This window comes from Aedes albopictus, chromosome 3, assembly GCF_035046485.1.
Source record: "Aedes albopictus strain Foshan chromosome 3, AalbF5, whole genome shotgun sequence".
Taxonomy (NCBI): Eukaryota; Metazoa; Arthropoda; class Insecta; order Diptera; family Culicidae; genus Aedes; species Aedes albopictus.
Window position 1 is genome coordinate 193182678 of NC_085138.1, and position 18544 is coordinate 193201221.

Below are 18544 nucleotides of genomic sequence, written 5' to 3' on the forward strand. Positions count from 1 at the left end.
GAACCATGCGAGTGTGTAGAGTGTGATAGGTTCACGCAGTCTGACAGATACAAATGACAGTGCTGCCAAATCATATGCAGCAACCACACACCCTTGAATGCGACACATCAAATCACGGCTCTTTTAATAATCTGATATTTGGGAGAACCGGTAGTGTTCCAGAACTGAGAACGAGTGTCCCACCATAAGTGGTAAAATATAGAAGGGAACCAAACCATAGCGGCTTTTTTGATAATCTGATGAACGATCAGCAAGAAAATAGTCGCACGCCACATTTAAGACTAGTACATTATACTGCTCCGGAATCGGTTACGGGTGTTACACCAGAAGTATTAGATAGAGAAGTGAAGCAAAATCATGCCATGCGACACATAATATCGCGGCTTTTTCAATAACTTATCGAAGGGTTAGCAAGAAAATAGCCTCAGATCACATTAGAAAACCACCGGTAGTGATCCCTAACGGTTCCGAGTGTCCCGCCGGAATTGGTCAAATGTCGACCCATGTATTCAACACATCAATTCGCGGCTTTTTAGGTAGCCTGATGAACATACAAGAAAACAGTCTAAGACCACAATCGGGGACAATCGGTAGTGTCATTGAATGAGTTCCAGGTTTTCCACCGGAAGTGGTCAAACGTAAACTTGAACCAAACCCATGCATGCGGCACATCAAATAGCGGAGTCATGAAATTGAACAAAATCAATGTTAGCGATAAATCAAACCGTTTTTTTTAGCCTGGTAAACGTTAGGTAAGATTTGTCGAAGCCTTCCCCAAGTAACAATGGTAGTTGAATAATAGCTTATAATGGCAAAACTTTTAAAGTCAAGCTTAAGAGTGGTTTATTCAGCCATTGGACAGGAATATTGTTTGTTGGGACATATATGCAAGAGACAAAATCGTGACCAAAGCTATCTCATCAAACTACACCATGTCAGATTCCTGCGGTGTAAATATATAGTAGGATGGATCAACCATCGATGGGAAAATTATAATTTGATCACATCAACACCAAATAAAGTTTTTCCAACCCCTTTTGCGTCTAAAATTACTGCTCACAATTTGGGTGCGGCTGGTTGAACCCTCTCTTTTTTCGTTGTGATTGAAATTTGAAAGGAAAATTTCCCTTTTCTGCATTTTTCTCATAAGAAAGTCAACTTTTACATGAATCGTGTAACCAATAATTATAAAATATAGCTTAAGTGTTCTGAAAAAAAACTTAGTCGAAGATCGTAAATGATCTGTGATTTTGAATAAAGTTAAGGAAGTCAAGTAGTCTACTGACAGGTCTGATATTTGTCAGCTCATCTTTGTCGTTGAACATAGCATCGGGATGTGTGCCCAAATCTATGATGGCTTTTTGTTCTTCTATATAAAGTGTTTTCAGGATTCAGGAAAGGCTTTTAAGGGGGAGCCACAATGCTGCGTCGACATCGACTTCGACTTCAGCGTTAACGGATCCGTCATTGTACTAAAAACGCTGACGGATACGTTAACGCAGAGGGTGCCCACAATGTTGCGTTGCGTTGCGTTCGTTGCGTCATCTTTGTCATTGTTGTCAAATGTTTTGTTTACGAAGGTTGGAACCGTTTGGACCTGTTGGGACGGAGTATTTACATCGGACGGAAAAATGGAATACGTGCAAAGTTTATCCGAAATCGTGCTGCTTCTTTCGATTGCCAACGAATTGCGAAAGGCAATCAATTATACACGTGAACATCCGCGCAGAACGCCTCGCAGGTAATTTGTTTTTTTTTTTTGTAATATATTTTCTAATTTTTCTACAGTAATCGATTTATATTGTAGGTGGTGGATCCGGCCTGCGAACGAGGATCGGGATGGCAAAGGTTTTTTCACGTTTTTTCGAAACCGATTATCATCTGCTGAGGAATAGAGATCCGGAATACTTCCTTAAATCAGTCAGGATGAGCCCACAATGCTTCGACTTGCTTTTAGAAAAAGTGGGTGGCCGGCTACAAAAGTTTTCGTTCCGGAAGCCAATTTCACCGGAGTGCAGACTTTTCATGACCCTTATGTAAGTGTTATTTTCCATTTACTGATTTCTTTTAGCATAATATTAAAACAGTTTTCATTCATTGTTTGCCTTGGATATATACTTTTTGCAGTGATATTGCCTACTAAATTTTAACAAATCGATTGTTGAATGCGCTTGATTCTAAAGGGCGTTACCAGGGTGGTAGTTAATCCACCGATAACTTCTTCCTTCAGTGATTCTTTTAAAGCAGTGATTCCCAAAGTGGGTAAAATCGCCTCCTGGGGAACGAAAGTCAACCCGGCGAAAATAATAACGTAGAGATTTTTTCAACGATTAAAAACTATCAATAGTTTGATAATTAAGCCCAAATCATAAAAGTGAAATTCGTAGGCATATCTTAGTTTGACATACAATCTAGAATGAAATCCTGGTTCAAAGCATGAACGGAAATCGGTTTAATTGTAAAGATTTCCAAATTGGTTGCACCGAAACGGTTTTTGTTGGTATATCCACAGACAAACAGACGTAACACTTTTTTCGATTCAAATCATAGTCACGGAAACATATTCGCCCAATGCTAAAATGACTAAGTTTGGCCGACCATCAACTAGGCGGCGGTAGTGAGCAAACGTCAAACTCGAATAAAACCGATGTGACCGCCACAGGTGGGTAGTTGGCCAACTATCAAATTTTGAAAAAGATCGTTAAATCGAAATACGATGGGAATTGTCAGAGTGTTACGTCTGTTTTTCTGTGATTTAACGATCTTTTTCAAAATTTGATAGTTGGCCAACTACCCACCTGTGGCGCTCACATCGTTTTTATTCTAGTTTGACGTTTGCTCACTACCGCCGCCTAGTTGATGGTCGGCCAAACTTAGTCATTTTAGCATTGGGCGAATATGTTTCCGTGACTATGATTTGAATCGAAAAATGTTCGAAGTGTTACGTCTGTTTGTCTGTGGTTAAATCGAAATACGATGGGAATTATCAGAGTGTTACGTCTGTTTGTCTGTGGTATATCAACAAAAAGTTACAAATTTGGCATTTCGGTTCACGCTCTCAAAAATCCAGTTTTAATCCGATATTCATTATTTTATGCTCAAATGAGATATGAGATTTAATAATCTGACCGGGGCTTAATTAAGGCCATTTCGTAACATGCCTGTATAACCTGTAACAGGCTCGACTAGTCTATGCCCAAATAATCTTTATGAGAAAGCATGAAGAATGAGCCGTCGCATGGCATGTTTTCATTGCATGTCAAAATGTCCTCGAAGCTGGTTTCTCCATTTCACCTTCCGATGGATGCGGGTAATTAGTTTTATCCCAGGTTTTATCAATAGTGCTTTTCCTGATCATTATTATAGTTCGTATGAAAAACCATAAAGATAGAGCCGACTAGTTTAGTCGTGTGATCAAAATTTAATTTGCCAATACTCATGTGCTACTTTATATGGTCAAAGTACTCATGTGCTGATTATCATGATGTCCTTTCCGGAAAGTTTTTGGACTTAGCGGGAATTGAACCCATCACCCTGATTACCCTCGCTTTTACATGTTCGGTTATTTGAATCCTTGCTAACACATACGTTGACAGAGGAAATCCTCTAGGACCTTCAGGAATTACTCCAAGGATGCCTCCAAAAATTTATCCAAGGAAATCATCCAGGGATTTTTTCAGATATGTCTTCAAGGATTCCTCCAGCAAACCGTCTAAGGTTTATCCCAGGAATTCGTCCAGCTATTTATTTTACGGCTCCTCCAGGAATTTTACAGCGTTTCCTACCTGAATTTCTTCGGCAAATCCCCCAAAGATTCTCCAGGAATTCGTATATAAATTGCTCCACGGATTTCCGCTGAGGATTCCTCCAGAGATTCTTTTAGGAATTCCTCCAGGGATTCTTTCGGCAAATCCTCCAAGAATTCCTCCAAGGAATTCTCCAAGGAATCCTTCAGAGACACTCCCAAGTATTCCTCCAGTTATTCTCCCGGGATTCCTTCAGGAAATCCAATAGAAATTTCTTCGCCGATTTCACCAGGAATTCTTTTAGGGATTCCTCCAGAAACTCCTCCAAGGATTCTTCCTAGGATTTCTGCTGGAATTTCGCCAGCGGTTTTTGCAGGATTTTCTCCATGGATTCATCCAGGAATCCCTCCAAGAGTTCCTCTACGAATTCCCCTGAGATTCCTTCAGGAATTCCTATAAGATTCCTACAGGAATTCCTCCAGGGATTCTTCCACAAATTCCTTCAGAGTTTCCTACATGTATTCTTCCAGTGAAAACTAACAGAACAAAACAAAGACGACCCGAAACGGTTGTTCCGTTCGCAAGTTATGCGCGGTCCCACGTACGCCACTGCATTTTTATAAGATATCCTTCCTATAAAGGGTTTTCTTCAGTAATATCTCCAGAGTTCTCTACCTGCAAGTCATTATCTCGACCAGTGCTGCAATTTTTCGACAGGCCTTTATGATAGCGATATTTTCAGGCCCCTGACACGGCCTATATCAATGCATTGGAATCATGGTAGACAGGATGTCCTGGGCGCTAATAAATAGCGCCCACTGTCAAATGCGAAAACATCAACAGTTTTTTGTTTAACGTTTATTTTGGTTTGTTGATCAGTTTTTGGAATCATTTTTTCCACCACTTATGATCACAAAACACTTCAAACTCGCTTTAATATTAATGTACGGTAAGAGGAGCATGCGATTAGTTGAATAAAGCAACCCAACCAACACGCATTGTGAATGTGATTTCGTGTGTGGCTCACAACATCAAACAAAAGCTGCGTTTGTTGATTACACGCTCGTTTCAATTTGCACGAATATGAGTATAAGGCAGTTAGATGTTGGCTACGATAAATTTCATTCGTGCCAGGGGCCTGGATATTTTGCTTTTTTCATTTTCTCCGTTTTGGTTTTCCTGTCAAAGCTGCTTTCCGATCAGCAACACGGGAGCGAAATGAAATAGGTACTCACACTCGCACGCAGTGTGCTGAAAGCGAGAGCTGACAGGGCTAAATTTCCATTCAATTTTCTGTAGTTGAGTGTTTTCACCCGTGCTAACGTAAAGGGCACTCACTCTCACAAGCAACCGATTGAGACGAATGGCCTTTCAGCATGAATAGTGTGTGGATGATTGGGAATTGATCTTGTTGGGTCGCTCACGAATGGAGCTCTCGGACTCTGTCAGTTCTCAAATCGAGGAACTGAAAACGACCGCCGCAGTAGTTCATTTTCGGCTGAAAAACAGGCACTGAGACTGATATTTTGCAGGACTGATCTCGACCCTTATGAAATTCCTCAAGGAATTCCTCCATAAACTCTTCCAAAAATTTCTTCAGGAATTCCGCCAGAAATACCTCCAGGAGTTCCTGGAATCTCCAGGAATTCCACAAGGTATTCCTCCAGAAAATCCTCTAGGAATTTCTGCCAGAATTCCTCCAACATTTTCTCCAGTTATTCCTCCTGGCATGGGCGTAGCCAGAGGGGGCAGGGGGGGGGGCCCTGACCAGCTACCATATTTTTTTCTTATATTTCGAACCAACTCAAAATTATCAGAGTTCCATAAAAAATCTCTCAAGAAATAAACTATTCTAATAATTTAGGATTTTATCCGTAATCATCAAACTGTTTTTTTTTTCTAGAAAATCACAAGAAATTTCGCCAAGTATTTCTCTAAGAGCTCCACTTCAATCTTATCATAGAATTTCACCAAATATCAAGTTTGGTTAAATGTTGATTTTTTTCATTGAGTGCAAAACACAACATGCCAAATTTTTCGAATGTACCGGAACCGGTTCCGGTAGGCAAATAGAAGGACTTTCTATAACCACATGCTGCTATAGAGTGTAGTAGCTCAGAATTCACGAATTTTCACTAGTATACACTTCAAACAAAATAGCAAAAACCTGAGATTTATTTATAAATTCCTCCAGGGACACCTTCAGAAGTTCATCCAGATATTGTGTCAGGAACTTCTCTAGTGATACCTACAGGGATTCCTCAAAGGACTTCTCCAGGAATTTCTCCTTCGTGAATTCCTCCATGGACGTCTTGTGGGATTCCGATATTGATTGTTTCCTTGTTCCATTTGATTGTTGCTTGTTGCTTGTTCCAAGAAATGTTTCAGGAATTCCTCCCACGATTCCTACAGAAATTTTCACTGATACTTCTGCAAGGATGTATCGACGAATTCCTCCAGGAATTTTCCCATAGCATCCTTCAGTGACACCAGCACGGATTCCTCCAGAGATTCCTTCACAAATTCCTCTAGGAGGGATTTCACCAGACATTCCTCCGGGCATTTTTCCTGGGGTATCTATAGAGGCTCCTCCAGTGATTTTTCCAGTGCTTTCTCGATGATTTCTTCAGGAATTTCTCCAAGGATTCCCAGAGATCCTTTTAGGTATTTCTGCATATTCTTCAGAGATATCTTCTGGGACTTCTCCATATATTCCTTCAAGAATTCCGCTAGAGATTGCTCCAATAATTACATCTGGAATTATTCGAAGAATTTCTATAGAATTTTTTCAGGAATTCTTTCAGAAAACTTCACCAGAGATAATTAAAAATATAATCCAAGAATTCCTTAAACATGTTGTACCAAAAATCTTTTAGGAGTCCATCTAAGGATTCTTTCAACAATTCCAGAAATTACTGCAAACATGGTTTCCTTCAGACTTTTTCCAGGGATTCTTACAGAAATTCTTCCAGGAATTCGTTAAATTAAATTTGTTATTTTAAAAATTCTTTCAAGGATTTCTGCAGGAGCTCTTCCTGGAATTCCTTCAGGAATTCCTCCTGGAATTCTTTCAGACACTCCTCCAGGAATTTCCTTATTAATTCCTCTTGGGATTGCTTCCGGGATTGCTTGGGTATTTTCAGAAATTTTTCCATGGATTCTTCAGGAAATGCTACAGGGATTCCTCCATAGGATTCCTCCTTCAGGATTTCTACAAAAAATCTTTCTGCGATTTCTGCACTACTTCCTCCTGGGTTCCTTCGGGAACCCTTCCTGGGCTTTCAGAAATTGTTCCTGGGATTCCTCCAAGAATTCCTCAAGGAATTCCGCCAGGGATTCCTCCAGGAGTTCTTCCAGGATTCCTCTGAGAATTCCTGCAGAAATTCCTCTAAGATTCCTCCTGGATCCCTCTTAGATTTCTCTTGGAATTCCTTCCGGAATTCCTCCATGGATTTCTCTACGGATTACTCCAGGGAATTCTCTAGGGATTCCTCCTGGGATTCCTCCAAGAGTTCCTCCAGGGATTCCTCTGCGAATTTATGCAGGAGTTCCTCCAGGAATTCCTACAGGCATGTCTTCATGAATTCATCCAGGCATTGCTTAAGGGGCTGCTGCAGGCATTCATCCAGGTATTCCTCAAGGGGTTCCATCAAGCATTCCTCTAGGGAATCTTCTAGGGATTGCTCTAGGGATTCTTGCAGGAATTCCTCCAGGCATTCCTTCAGGAGTTTGTGCAGGAATTCTTCCCGGGATTTCCATAGAGATTCCTCCAGATATTCCTCTAGACTTTCCTCCAGGCATTCCTCCAAGATTGCATCCAGGAATTTCTCAAGGGACTCCTCAAAGGATTCCTTCAGGAATTACCCCTGGAATTCCTACACGAATTTTTCCAGGAATTCCTTCAGCAATTCTACAGCAATTTCTCCAGGAAATCCTCCAAGGGTTCCAAGGGAAATCCTCCACTGGAATACTTCTCAGAATTTATTCAGGCATCCATAAATTCCTCCAGGAATTTCATCAGGGTTTCCTCTAGGAATCCCTTCCTCAAGAGGTTTCTCTAGGCAGTCCTCCAGGGATTCTTCCAGGAATTTCCCTAGGCGTCCTTCCAGGAATTCCTCCAGACATTCCTCAAGGATTTCACCCTGGGACTTCTCCAGGAATTTCTCCAAGAATTCCTCCAGGAATTACCCCAGGCATTTCTACGCGAATTCCTCCAGGAATCACTTCAATCCTCCAGAAGCCCCTACAGCGATTCCTCCAGGAATCTTTCTAGAAATACTCCAGGGATTCCTTCAGTAATTCTTTCACAAATTTCTCCAGGATTTTTTCCAGGGTTTTCTCCAGATATTTTTCCAGGTTTTCTTTTCTCCAGGGATTGCTCTAAGGATTCCCCTTGGGATTTGGCCCGGGATTCCTCTAGGCATTCCTCCAGAAATTGCTCTATGAATTCCTTCAGGACTTCCTCCAAACTTTCTTCTAGGAATTCACCCAGGAATTTCGACGAGAATTCCCTCAGGAATTTTCCAGGTGTTCCTCCATGAATTCTCCTAGAATTCCTCCAAAATTCCATCAGGGCTTCCTACAGGAATCCCTTCCTCACGGGATTTCTCTTTACATTTCTACAGGGATTCCTCCAGACATTCCTCCAGGATTTCATCCTGGAATTCCTCCAAAACTTTCTTCAGGAATTATCCCAGGAATTTCTACACTAATTCCTCCAGGAATCACTCTAGGAAATCCTCCAGAAATTCCTACTGCGATTTTTCATAGAATTTTTCCAGAAATACTCCAGGGATTTCTCCAGGAATTCCTCTAGGAATTCAACAGGCGAGCTTTATTCAACGTATTGTACAAAATACAACAGCATCACTGCTGAAGAGTTAAATAATGCTTTTAAATATAATGTTATTCTATTAAATTTCATCGTGTTGCGTTTAATTACAAAAGCTAGTACGTATAAATTTGCTATGCGTGCTTGCCCCACCCTGACCAAAAAGCTGGCTACGCCCTTGCCTCCTGGGATTCCTCCACGAATTCCTTCAGAAAAGCCTAAAGAAATTTCTCCTGGAACTCTTCCAAAAATGCCTGCAGGAATTCCTCGACAAATTCTTCCAGAGATTTCTTCAGGGACTCCTCCATGGATTCTTTAATAAATTCCTCGAAAAGTTCCTCCAGACATTACACCAGGATGCTTGAAAAATTTCTGCAGAAATTCCTCAAAGAATTCCTCCAGAAATACCTCCAGAAATTCTTCCAGAGATTGCTCCAGGAGTTCCTCCAAAGACTCCTCTAGGAATTTCAACTAGAATTCCACCAAGATTTCCTCCACGAAAAAAAAGGAATTTCTCCCGGAATTCTTCCAGGAATTTCTCGAGGAATTCTTTCACCAGTAGTTCCTCAAGAAATTCTTCAATAAACTCCTCCAAAAATCCCTTCCAAAAATTTTGCATCCCAGATGGCTGGAAATTTGTGAGAATCTACGGAGTTTCAGAAAAATTTTTTTTTTCGTGAAACTACTGATTTCTTAAAACGTTAGAGATTTTTTTTTATAATTCTAAGCATACATCCCAGATTTCTAGGAATTTCAGAGGATCTTAAGGTACAGGTTTTCAGAAATAATTTGAATATTTTTCGTGAAGCTATTAATTTCTTAAAAATTAAAGAGGAAATTTTCTGCATTGAAAATGATAGAGGGAATGTTCTGTATTGAAAATGATAGAGAATATTTTCTATCATTCCAAGAATACATCCTAGATAGTTGTGAATTTCTTAGAATTGTTACCGGTTTTCAGAATATTTATTTTAATATTTCTCGTGGTGCTTCTGATTTCTGAAAATAATTAAGACTATTTTCTTATGTATTTTAAACAATGGGCATTTCTTAGAATCTTTATGGATGTTCAGAAATCATTTAAATATATTTCGTGGAACTAATGATCCTGATAGCTCCTGTAAGAATCTCAGAAGGAATTCCTGAAGGATTATGGAGTAATCCCTGAAAAAAATGCTAAAGAAGTTCCCCTGGACAAACTGTTTTAGGAATCTCTGGAGAAACTTCTGGAGGAATTCCAGAAGGAACTAATGGAGATATCATTTAAAAAAATCATGGAGAAACTCTCAAAGAAACTAGCGTCCACCGCATGTAAACAGAGGCGCCATTAACATTGTGACAGCAGTGGAGTTATGTCAAACACACAAGGCTACGGTGGCGCTATCTGCTTATTCCATAGCGGCCGTTTCAGTTATTTTAGTGATCCATTCCTCGAGAAATTCCCAAAGAAATTTCTCCCAGAACTCCTCCAGGGACTCTTCCATGGATTCTTCCAGGAATTTCTTCAACAATTCCTCCAAGGATTCATCCATGAATTTCTTCAGAAATTCCTCAAAAATTCCTCCAGGAATTCCTTAAGAAATTTCTCGAGAAGTTCCTCCAGACATTACTCCAGGATGCTTCAAATTTTTTTGCGGAAATTCCTCAAAATTCCTCAGAATTTCTCCAAAAAATCCTACAGGAATTCCTCCAGAAATACATCCAGAAATTCTTCCACGGATTGCTCCAGGAGTTACTCCATGAATTTCTCCAAAAATTCGTCCAGAAATACCTCCAGAAATTCCTCCAGGGGGAGTTCCTCCAGAAAATTCTCTAGGAATTTCTGCCAGAATTCCTCCAAGATTTCTTCCAGAGATTCCTCCACGGATTCCTTCAGAAAATCCTAAAGAAATTTCTCCCGGAATTCCTGGAGGAGTTCCTCGAGAAATTCCTTCACTAATTCCTCGAGAAATTCCTCCAGGGGTTCCTCCAGGAACTCCTCCATGGATTTCTCCAGAAATTTCCCCAGACATTTCTTCAGGAATTCCTCCAGTATTTCGTACAGGAATTCCTCCATAAACTCCTCCAAAAATTCCTTCAGGAATTCCGCCAGAAATACTTTCAGGAACTCCTACAGGGACTACTCCAGGAATTCCACAAGGTATTCCTCCAGAAAACCCTCTAGGAATTTCTGCCAGAATTCCTCCAACATTTCCTCCAGTTATTCCTCCACGAATTCCTTCAGAAAATCCTAAAGAAATTTCTCCTGAAACTCCTCCAGAATTCCTCCAGGAGTTCCTTGAGAAGTTCCTCCAGGAATTCCTCGACAAATTCTTCCAGGGATTCCTCCATGGATTCCGCCAGGAATCTCTTCAGAAATTCCTTAAGGAATTCCTTAAGAAATTTCTCGAAGAGTTCTTCCAGACATTACTCCAGGATGCTTCAAAAATGTCTGCAGAAATTCCTCAAAGAATTCCTCCAGAAATACCTCCAGAAATTCTCCCAGGGATTGTTGCAGGAGTTCTTCCAAAGACTCCTCCAGAAAATTCTCTAGGAATTTCAGCTAAAATTCCACCAAGATTTCCTCCACGGATTCCTTCAGAGGAATTTCTCCCAAAAGGAATTCCTCCCGGAACTCTTCCAGGAATTTCTCGAGGAATTCTTTCAGGGATTCCTCCAGGAATTCCTCCAGAAAATTCTGAAGAAATTTCTCACGGAACTTTTCCGGGAATTCCTCCAGGAATTTCTCCAGAGATTCCTCCAGGGATTCTTTCATGAATTTCTCCATGAATTGCTCCAGGAATATTTTCAGAAATTCTTCCAGGGATTCATAAATTCCTCCAAAATTTCCTCCAGAAATACCACCAGGAATTCCGCCAGGGATTGTTCCAGGAGTTCCTCCAGAAAATCCCCTAGTAATTTCTGCTAGAATTCCACCAAGATTTGCTCCAGGGATTTCTCCAGGAATTGCTCCACGGATTCCTCTGGAAAATAAAAAGGGAATTTCTCCCGGAACTCTTCCAGAAATTCCTACATGGATTCGTCCATGGATTTTTGTAGGAGTTTTTCCAGGAATTAATCCATGATTTTTTTTGTTCAAAAATGCCTCAAAACATTCCTCCAGGAATTCCTCCGATAATTCCTACAGGAATTCCTTAAGGAATTTCGCCATGAACTCCTCCAAAAATTCCTTCAAGAATTCTGCCAGAAATACCTCCAGGAACTCCTACAGGGGTTCCTCCAAGAATTCTACAAGGAATCCTCGAGGGATTTCCGCCAGAATTGCCCAATAATATCCTCGAGTTATTCCTTCAGGGATTCCTCCACTCTGCATGTGTTCTTCCAGAAAATCCAGATTTTTTTTTCACGGAACTCTTCCAGGAATTCCTTCAGGATTCCTCCAGGAATTCTTTAATGGATTCCTCCAGGAATTTCTTCATGGATTCCTCCAGAAAATTCTAAAGGAATTTCTCCCGGAACTCTTTCAGGAATTCCTTTAAAAATCCCCTAGAAATCCTTTAAAAAATACCTTCAGATGTTCCTCGAGGTGTTTCTCCAGACATTCCTCCTGGAAGCCTCAAAAATTTCCCCAGTAATTTCTCAAAGAATTTCTCCAGGAGTTCTTTCACAAATTCCTTCAGGAATTCCTCCATAAATTCTTTCAAAAATACCACCAGATATTCCTCCAGGGATTTTTCTAAGAATTATTTAAGGAATTCTTCCAGAACATCTTCTAGGAATTTCTGCCAGAATTCCTCCAAGTTTTCCTCCATGGATTTCTCCAGAAAATCGTAAAGAAATTTCTCCCAAACACTTCCTGGAATTCTTCCAAGAATTCCTCGAGAAATTCCTCTAGGGATTCCTCTATGAATTTCTCCATGGATTCCTCCAGAGATCGATCCATGTATTTCTTCTGAAATTCCTCAAAAAAAATCCTCCAGAAATTCCTCCAAGGAACCTCAAATATTTCTCCAGAAATTTCTCAGAGAATTCCTTCAGTAACTTCTCTAGGAATTCCTCCATAAATTTCTTCAAATAAGCCTTAAGGAATTCCTACACAAATACCTCCAGGAATTCCTCCAAAAAAAAATTCCAGGGATTCCTCCAGGAATTTTTCCAGGTTTTCCTCCAGAAAATTTTGCCAGATTTTCTCCAAGATTTTCTCTAAGGATTCCTCCACTAATTCCTTCAGTAATTCCTCCACGGACTCCTCCAGAAAATCCTAAAGCAATTTTTCCCGGCACTCTTCCAAGAACTCCTCAAGGGATTCCTTTAGGATTTTATTCAGGAATTTCTCCAGGAATTTCTTAAGAAATGTTTTAAAAGTTCCTCCAGGTTTTCCTACAGGAATTCGTTCAGAAATTTCTCGAAGAACTCCTCCAGAAATTCTTCCAGCAAGCCTCAAAAATTTCTCCAGAAATTCTTCAAAGAAAATCCTACAGGAACTACTCCAGAAATTCCTACAGCAATTCTTCCATATATTCCTCCAAAAATTCCTTCAGGAATTTCTACCAGAACTCCAACAAGATATCCTCTAGGAATTCCTCCACGGATTCCTCAAGAAAATCCATATGTGCTACATCTTCCTCTTCTTTTTTGTGGCCCTACGTTCCCTCTACGTTTTACTGTAACTTGGCATGCCTTATCTTCAACTTAGTGATCTTTGAGCACTTCCAAAGTTGTGCTACAGTATTACGTGTATTTCATTCTTGTATTATACATTTCAATATCATGCCCCTTTTTTTTTCATTTACAGGTACCTAGCACACGGATCTTCTGTTTATGTTACGTCCAGGCTGTTCCGTATGGGGGTGTCCACCGTTCGGATGATTGTGCAGGAAGTGTGCGATGTACTGTGGCGAACGTTGGTAACAGAATACATGCCTGAAGTCAGCGAAAATGACTGGAAGAAGTACAGTCAAGAATTCAATGACGTTTGGAATTTTCCAAATTGTTGTGGATCGATTGACGGGAAACATGTTGCAATACAGTGTCCACCCAATAGTGGATCATTGTTTTACAATTATAAGCAATTCCACTCCATCAACTTGATGGGAGTATGCGATGCAAGCTATAATTTTATTGCTGTGGACATCGGTGGCTACGGAGGCAATAGCGACGGTCGGATATTGGCTAGTTCGGAGTTTGGCCGACGGTTGCTGAATAATCAGCTGAATCTACCCGCTCCATGTCAATTGCCAAACTCTAGTGAAATACTGCCCCATTTCATTGTGGGAGATGCGGCATATCCGCTGAAAAATAACCTTTTCAGGCCGAACCCGGGCTCGAACTTGCCAGCGCAACAAGAAACATTCAATAATCGGTTGTCTAGGGTCAGAAGGACAATAGAGAATGCGTTTGGCATCCTTGTCGCCCGATGGAGAATATTGAAAATCACACTCATTATGTTTCCTAGCTCCGCTGAAACTATTGTCAAGGCCTGCGTTATTCTCCATAATTTCGTGAAGCGTCATTCATCCACCGAATATTGCCCGGCCGGATTCGTAGACCGTTTGGATAACGCCGGAAACATAGTGGAACCGGGTGAGTGGCGCACCCTCGTAGAACCATTGAGCAGTATTCCCGCTTCGTCAATTCAAAAAGGCAATAACGCCGGAAGATCAGCAATCCAAAACCGAGATGTTTTGGCGAAATACGTAATGGAACATCCAATTTAACAGACATCCACCGTTCACATCTTCTTTCGTCTTTGATCGCTATCGGCGTCTAAATGCTCTTTGTCTGAACTTGGAAATCAAATGCGTTGCAGCACATTCTCATAAGATGAAGAAATTTATTATTATAATTGAATTCGACTTGTTTTTGACTCTAGCGTAGAATAGAAAACTAACCTAATAAATGCTGAAATAAAACATATACATATTTATAAATACAAAAACATGCGTATACAATTACTCTTGAATATAAGATCACTTCTTACATATTTGTGTATTTCGTCCCATCCAACACTAGGCGTTACATAGGAACCTATAGGTTCCATGCATAAGTTTGCAATGCTGCTCGAAACTAGACCTGTGCGCCGACTTAATTTTGCTCGGCGGCGGCGTGAGGGCCATTTTTGGCCGGCGACGGCGGCGTCATCGGCGTCACGCTGGCAACCACTTTCGGCGGCGGTGGCGTGAATCTGCGTGACCGAAATTTGACCATGATATCAACATTGTCGAAGTAAAGAAGTTGTCACTTGTAGAACGTACTCTAGAACTGAGCTTTTTCATGACCAATGGTGACAAAATTATTACGTTACCCATACCCATTTTTATTCCTGTTCGGGTTCATCATTGCGACTAGTTAATAAACCTATTGTTGGAGCGAGAGAAGAAATAGTTTTCGACACTAAAGTTTTTTGAGCACCCCTATTCTTCTCCAGAAACATTTGCTACTCTCCAACCGGTTCGCTCTTCCTTTTATATACCTGCAGCTGGCGTGTCGCCAGCTGCGTAGTACATAGGTAGAATGTAATGCAGTAAGCAGAATAGGTAAACAGCTGTTTTGCAATCAGTCCAAATAAACCGCCGCGGAGGAAACATCTCCTCTTGTTTTCGTACCGTAATAAAGTTGTAATTCAGTGTTCGCGTAATAAATAGTGTTTCCGTCTATAAAAGTGAATTTGATTTCAAGTGTCCGAAAGTGAACCGCGGCGGGCGCGAACATTTTGGTCCTTCGAGCCGGATCTGTGTAAAAGGACACTTGTGTGCGGTTCCGTGTGGGAACCCGGCATTCCCCAGTGAGGAGTGAGCTGCTGTTTGCCAGTGCAGCAGTGCAGTGGACAAACGAACTATAAGTGCGCGAAAGCCGTCGGCAATAAATTTGCACGGCTCCGAAAATTACGGGCGGAGTGAACTTTCCCCCGGGTTTCAGTGCTTCTGAAGAAAAGTCTGGTGGTCCCAGTGAAAGTTTCCGGCACCATCGCTGCAGCAGTGGCGCGGTACGTGGTGCGACAAGCAGCCAGGAAATTGCGGTGCCATCGCAAGAAGAGGTGCAATTAAGACGAGGACATCTTGGACGAGCAGGACAGATCCAGAGCGCCATCGTGGACACGGAAGAAGCCCAGCAGAGGACGGACATCTTTTGGGAAGTATAGTGCATGTATGGTGGATTGCATGTGGCTTTGGTGATAATAATAAATGATTGAAGTGCATGCGAGTTGCTTTTCTTGTTTGGAGCATAGCCCTGAGGTGTCCGCTAGTAGTTTTTTGTCTCGGTGTTCGCTGGATTTGTTGGCTTGTTTGGTCCTCTCTGGTCGTTACCCCCATCGCTGCTGTTTAATTGTCGTTGAACAGTCAATCTGTCTCTCGAGGTCGCGATTTTTGTGGAACGTTGAGTCGATCGCGAGTGTTTTGGTGCAAGTGCAAGTGCTGTGCAGTGTTCGAATTTGATTAATTGCGCTTGGCGCAGTTAATTGCAGTGTAGTGCAGTGTTGAAATAGTTAGCAATGGCCGATCTTCGCGCCCTTGCTAAGAGTGAGCGACGTGTGCTGAATACACTGCACTAAGGGCCAGAATCGCAATCTAGCGGAACAAAATTAATTACTCCAAAACGAAGCATTTCCGACACATGGTATCTTCGACAAAGTTGCTTGACATCAGCAGGGGCATCTATTGATAAGAACGTAGTAGTTCGCAACTCGTCCGCATAGGTGGCGCCACCATCTAACTTCTTTGTTTTACGTTCTAGAGACTTGGCGTCTTCGGCAAAGTTGTTCATTTTGGCAAAATAAACAACTCTTTCTCAGACGTCAAAATTCCACAGCCTACTGTTTACGAGTTATTTTGAAAATAAAATACATTCAATGAAAAACCAGTTTTTTAAGCTTATTTTGACATTTTTACTAGAAGCCATGTGAGTTTATTTTTTTTCCCAATGCAAATATGTCAAACCAAACACATTCTATGGAAATATATTCAATATTATCATTAAAAATTTGAAATTAAAATACAAATTCGAAAAAATAGTGTGAATTTCATGCCTTAATATCTCACAAAGCGCAAAAAATCGCAACTTCAAATTTTCAGCAAATACGAATCAATACTAGGTGAACATACTGTCAAAAATTTGGAGAGGTATTTTTTGGTGTTTTTGAGATAATAGCTTTTTAGTAACACCGTAAATATAAGTAGTGCCAGCGTGTAACTTTTTACTGTTACACATTAGAGAGTTTATGTCTTCGAGAAAGTTGTTCATTTTGACTAAATGAACAACTGTTTTTTAGACGTCAAAATTCCACGGCCTACTGTTTTCGAGTTATTGTGTATTAACTATATTTTATTGATTAAATTTGTCAATAAAACACATTTTAATGCAATATTTTTTATTGTTTTTGATTTTACGATACATAGTAGGTCATGAAAATGTCAGTTTCGTGGAGCTCCAGTTTCACAATCTCTAGAGATTGATCAACGTCCTTTCCATCCAGGAACAAATCCACGAGCTCTCAGCAAGATATTTCGCGCTCTAAAATTTAAAATGATTGACAAAAAAGGTTAAGCTTAAACATTTGGAAAATAACATGCAAAAAATTAAAAGTTACCTTGAGCCATGCTGACAATAGTATACTGACATTTTCATGACGTACTATGTATCGTAAAAATTAAAACAATAAAAAATAGTTCATACTATTGCATCAAAATGTGTTTCATTGACAAATTTTATCAATAAAATCTAGTTTATATACAATAATTCGAAAACAGTAGGCCGTGGAAGTTTGACGTCTAAGAAACAGTTGTTTAGTTAGTCAAAATGAACAACTTTCTCGAAGACATAAACTCTCTAATGTGCAACAGTAAAAAGTTACACGCTGGCACTACTTATATTTATGGTGTTACTAAAAAGCTATTATCTCAAAAACACCAAAAAATACCTCTCCAAATTTTTGACAGTATGCTCACCTAGTATTGCTTCGTATTTGCTGAAAATTTGAAGTTGCGATTTTTTGCGCTTTGTGAGATATTAAGGCTTGAAATTCACACTATTTTTTCGAATTTGTATTTTAATTTCAAATTTTTAATGATGATATTGAATATATTTCCATAGAAAGTGTTTGGTTTGACATATTTGCATTGGGAAAAAATTTAAACTCACATGGTTTCTAGTAAAAATGTCAAAATAAGCTTAAAAAACTGGTTTTTAAAAAAAATAATCCACTGGAAGGACTGGAGAATTTCGCGCGGAGATACGATCCCAGCCAGGACGAGCCACAAATTGCAGTGCACCTGGAATCCCTGGAGGCAATCTGCAAAGAGTACATAAGAGCAGAAGAGTAGAATAATCATAGCAAAACAAACACAAAATAACTAACGTGAGCAAGAATAGGATAGCCGATTGTGATCATAGATCCCAAGGCGGCCGGCTTATGGTAAAGCGAGAAGCTAGATTTGATCGAAATGTTAATTTTACTTGAGCACCCCTATTCTAATCTAAAAACATTTACCACCGGTTCGCTCTTCTACCTATATACCTGCAGCTGGCGATCGTGTCGCCAGCTGTGTATCTAATACATAAGCGATCAGCAGAGTAGGTAGAAGTTGACAAAATCAGCTGTTTGAGATCAGTCAGAATAAACCGCCGCGGAGGAAACATCTCCTCTTTACGTTATCGTCCGAACGCAATAAATTTGTAGTTTTTCTATCGGTGTTCGCGTAATAAAAGTGTTTCAATCAATGACTTTCGAGTTGTTAAGTGTCCGAAAAGTAATCCGCGGCGGGCGCGAACACCTATTGTGACCCCTATTACACTAGTTTACAAAATAAAACGAAAGTCGTGAACTTCTGTCAACGACCAAAATTTTTGAAGCACAATTTAGTACTGATTTCGAAACCGTGCTTCAAATTTTTTTAAGTAGAGCACTTTTTGAGTTTTAGCTCAATATCGAGTTTTACAACTTTTAAAAATATGGAATTTACTAAAATTCAAATATCTTGCGTTTTGTTCAACCAATTTCAAATCTTTTTCCATAAATTAAAAGCTAAAA

The 18544-nt window shown here is 40.2% G+C and overlaps 1 protein-coding gene across 1 annotated transcript; it reads left to right on the plus strand.

The window, feature by feature from the left end:
* Positions 1-1887: 1887 nt before the first annotated feature.
* LOC115261637 (uncharacterized) lies at positions 1888-14416 on the plus strand. The gene is made up of 2 exons (XM_062842822.1): positions 1888-2036; positions 13313-14416. The coding sequence occupies exons 1-2, from the start codon at positions 1927-1929 to the stop codon at positions 14232-14234; spliced, it is 1032 nt and encodes a 343-aa protein (XP_062698806.1). The 5' UTR covers positions 1888-1926; the 3' UTR covers positions 14235-14416.
* Positions 14417-18544: the final 4128 nt, after the last annotated feature.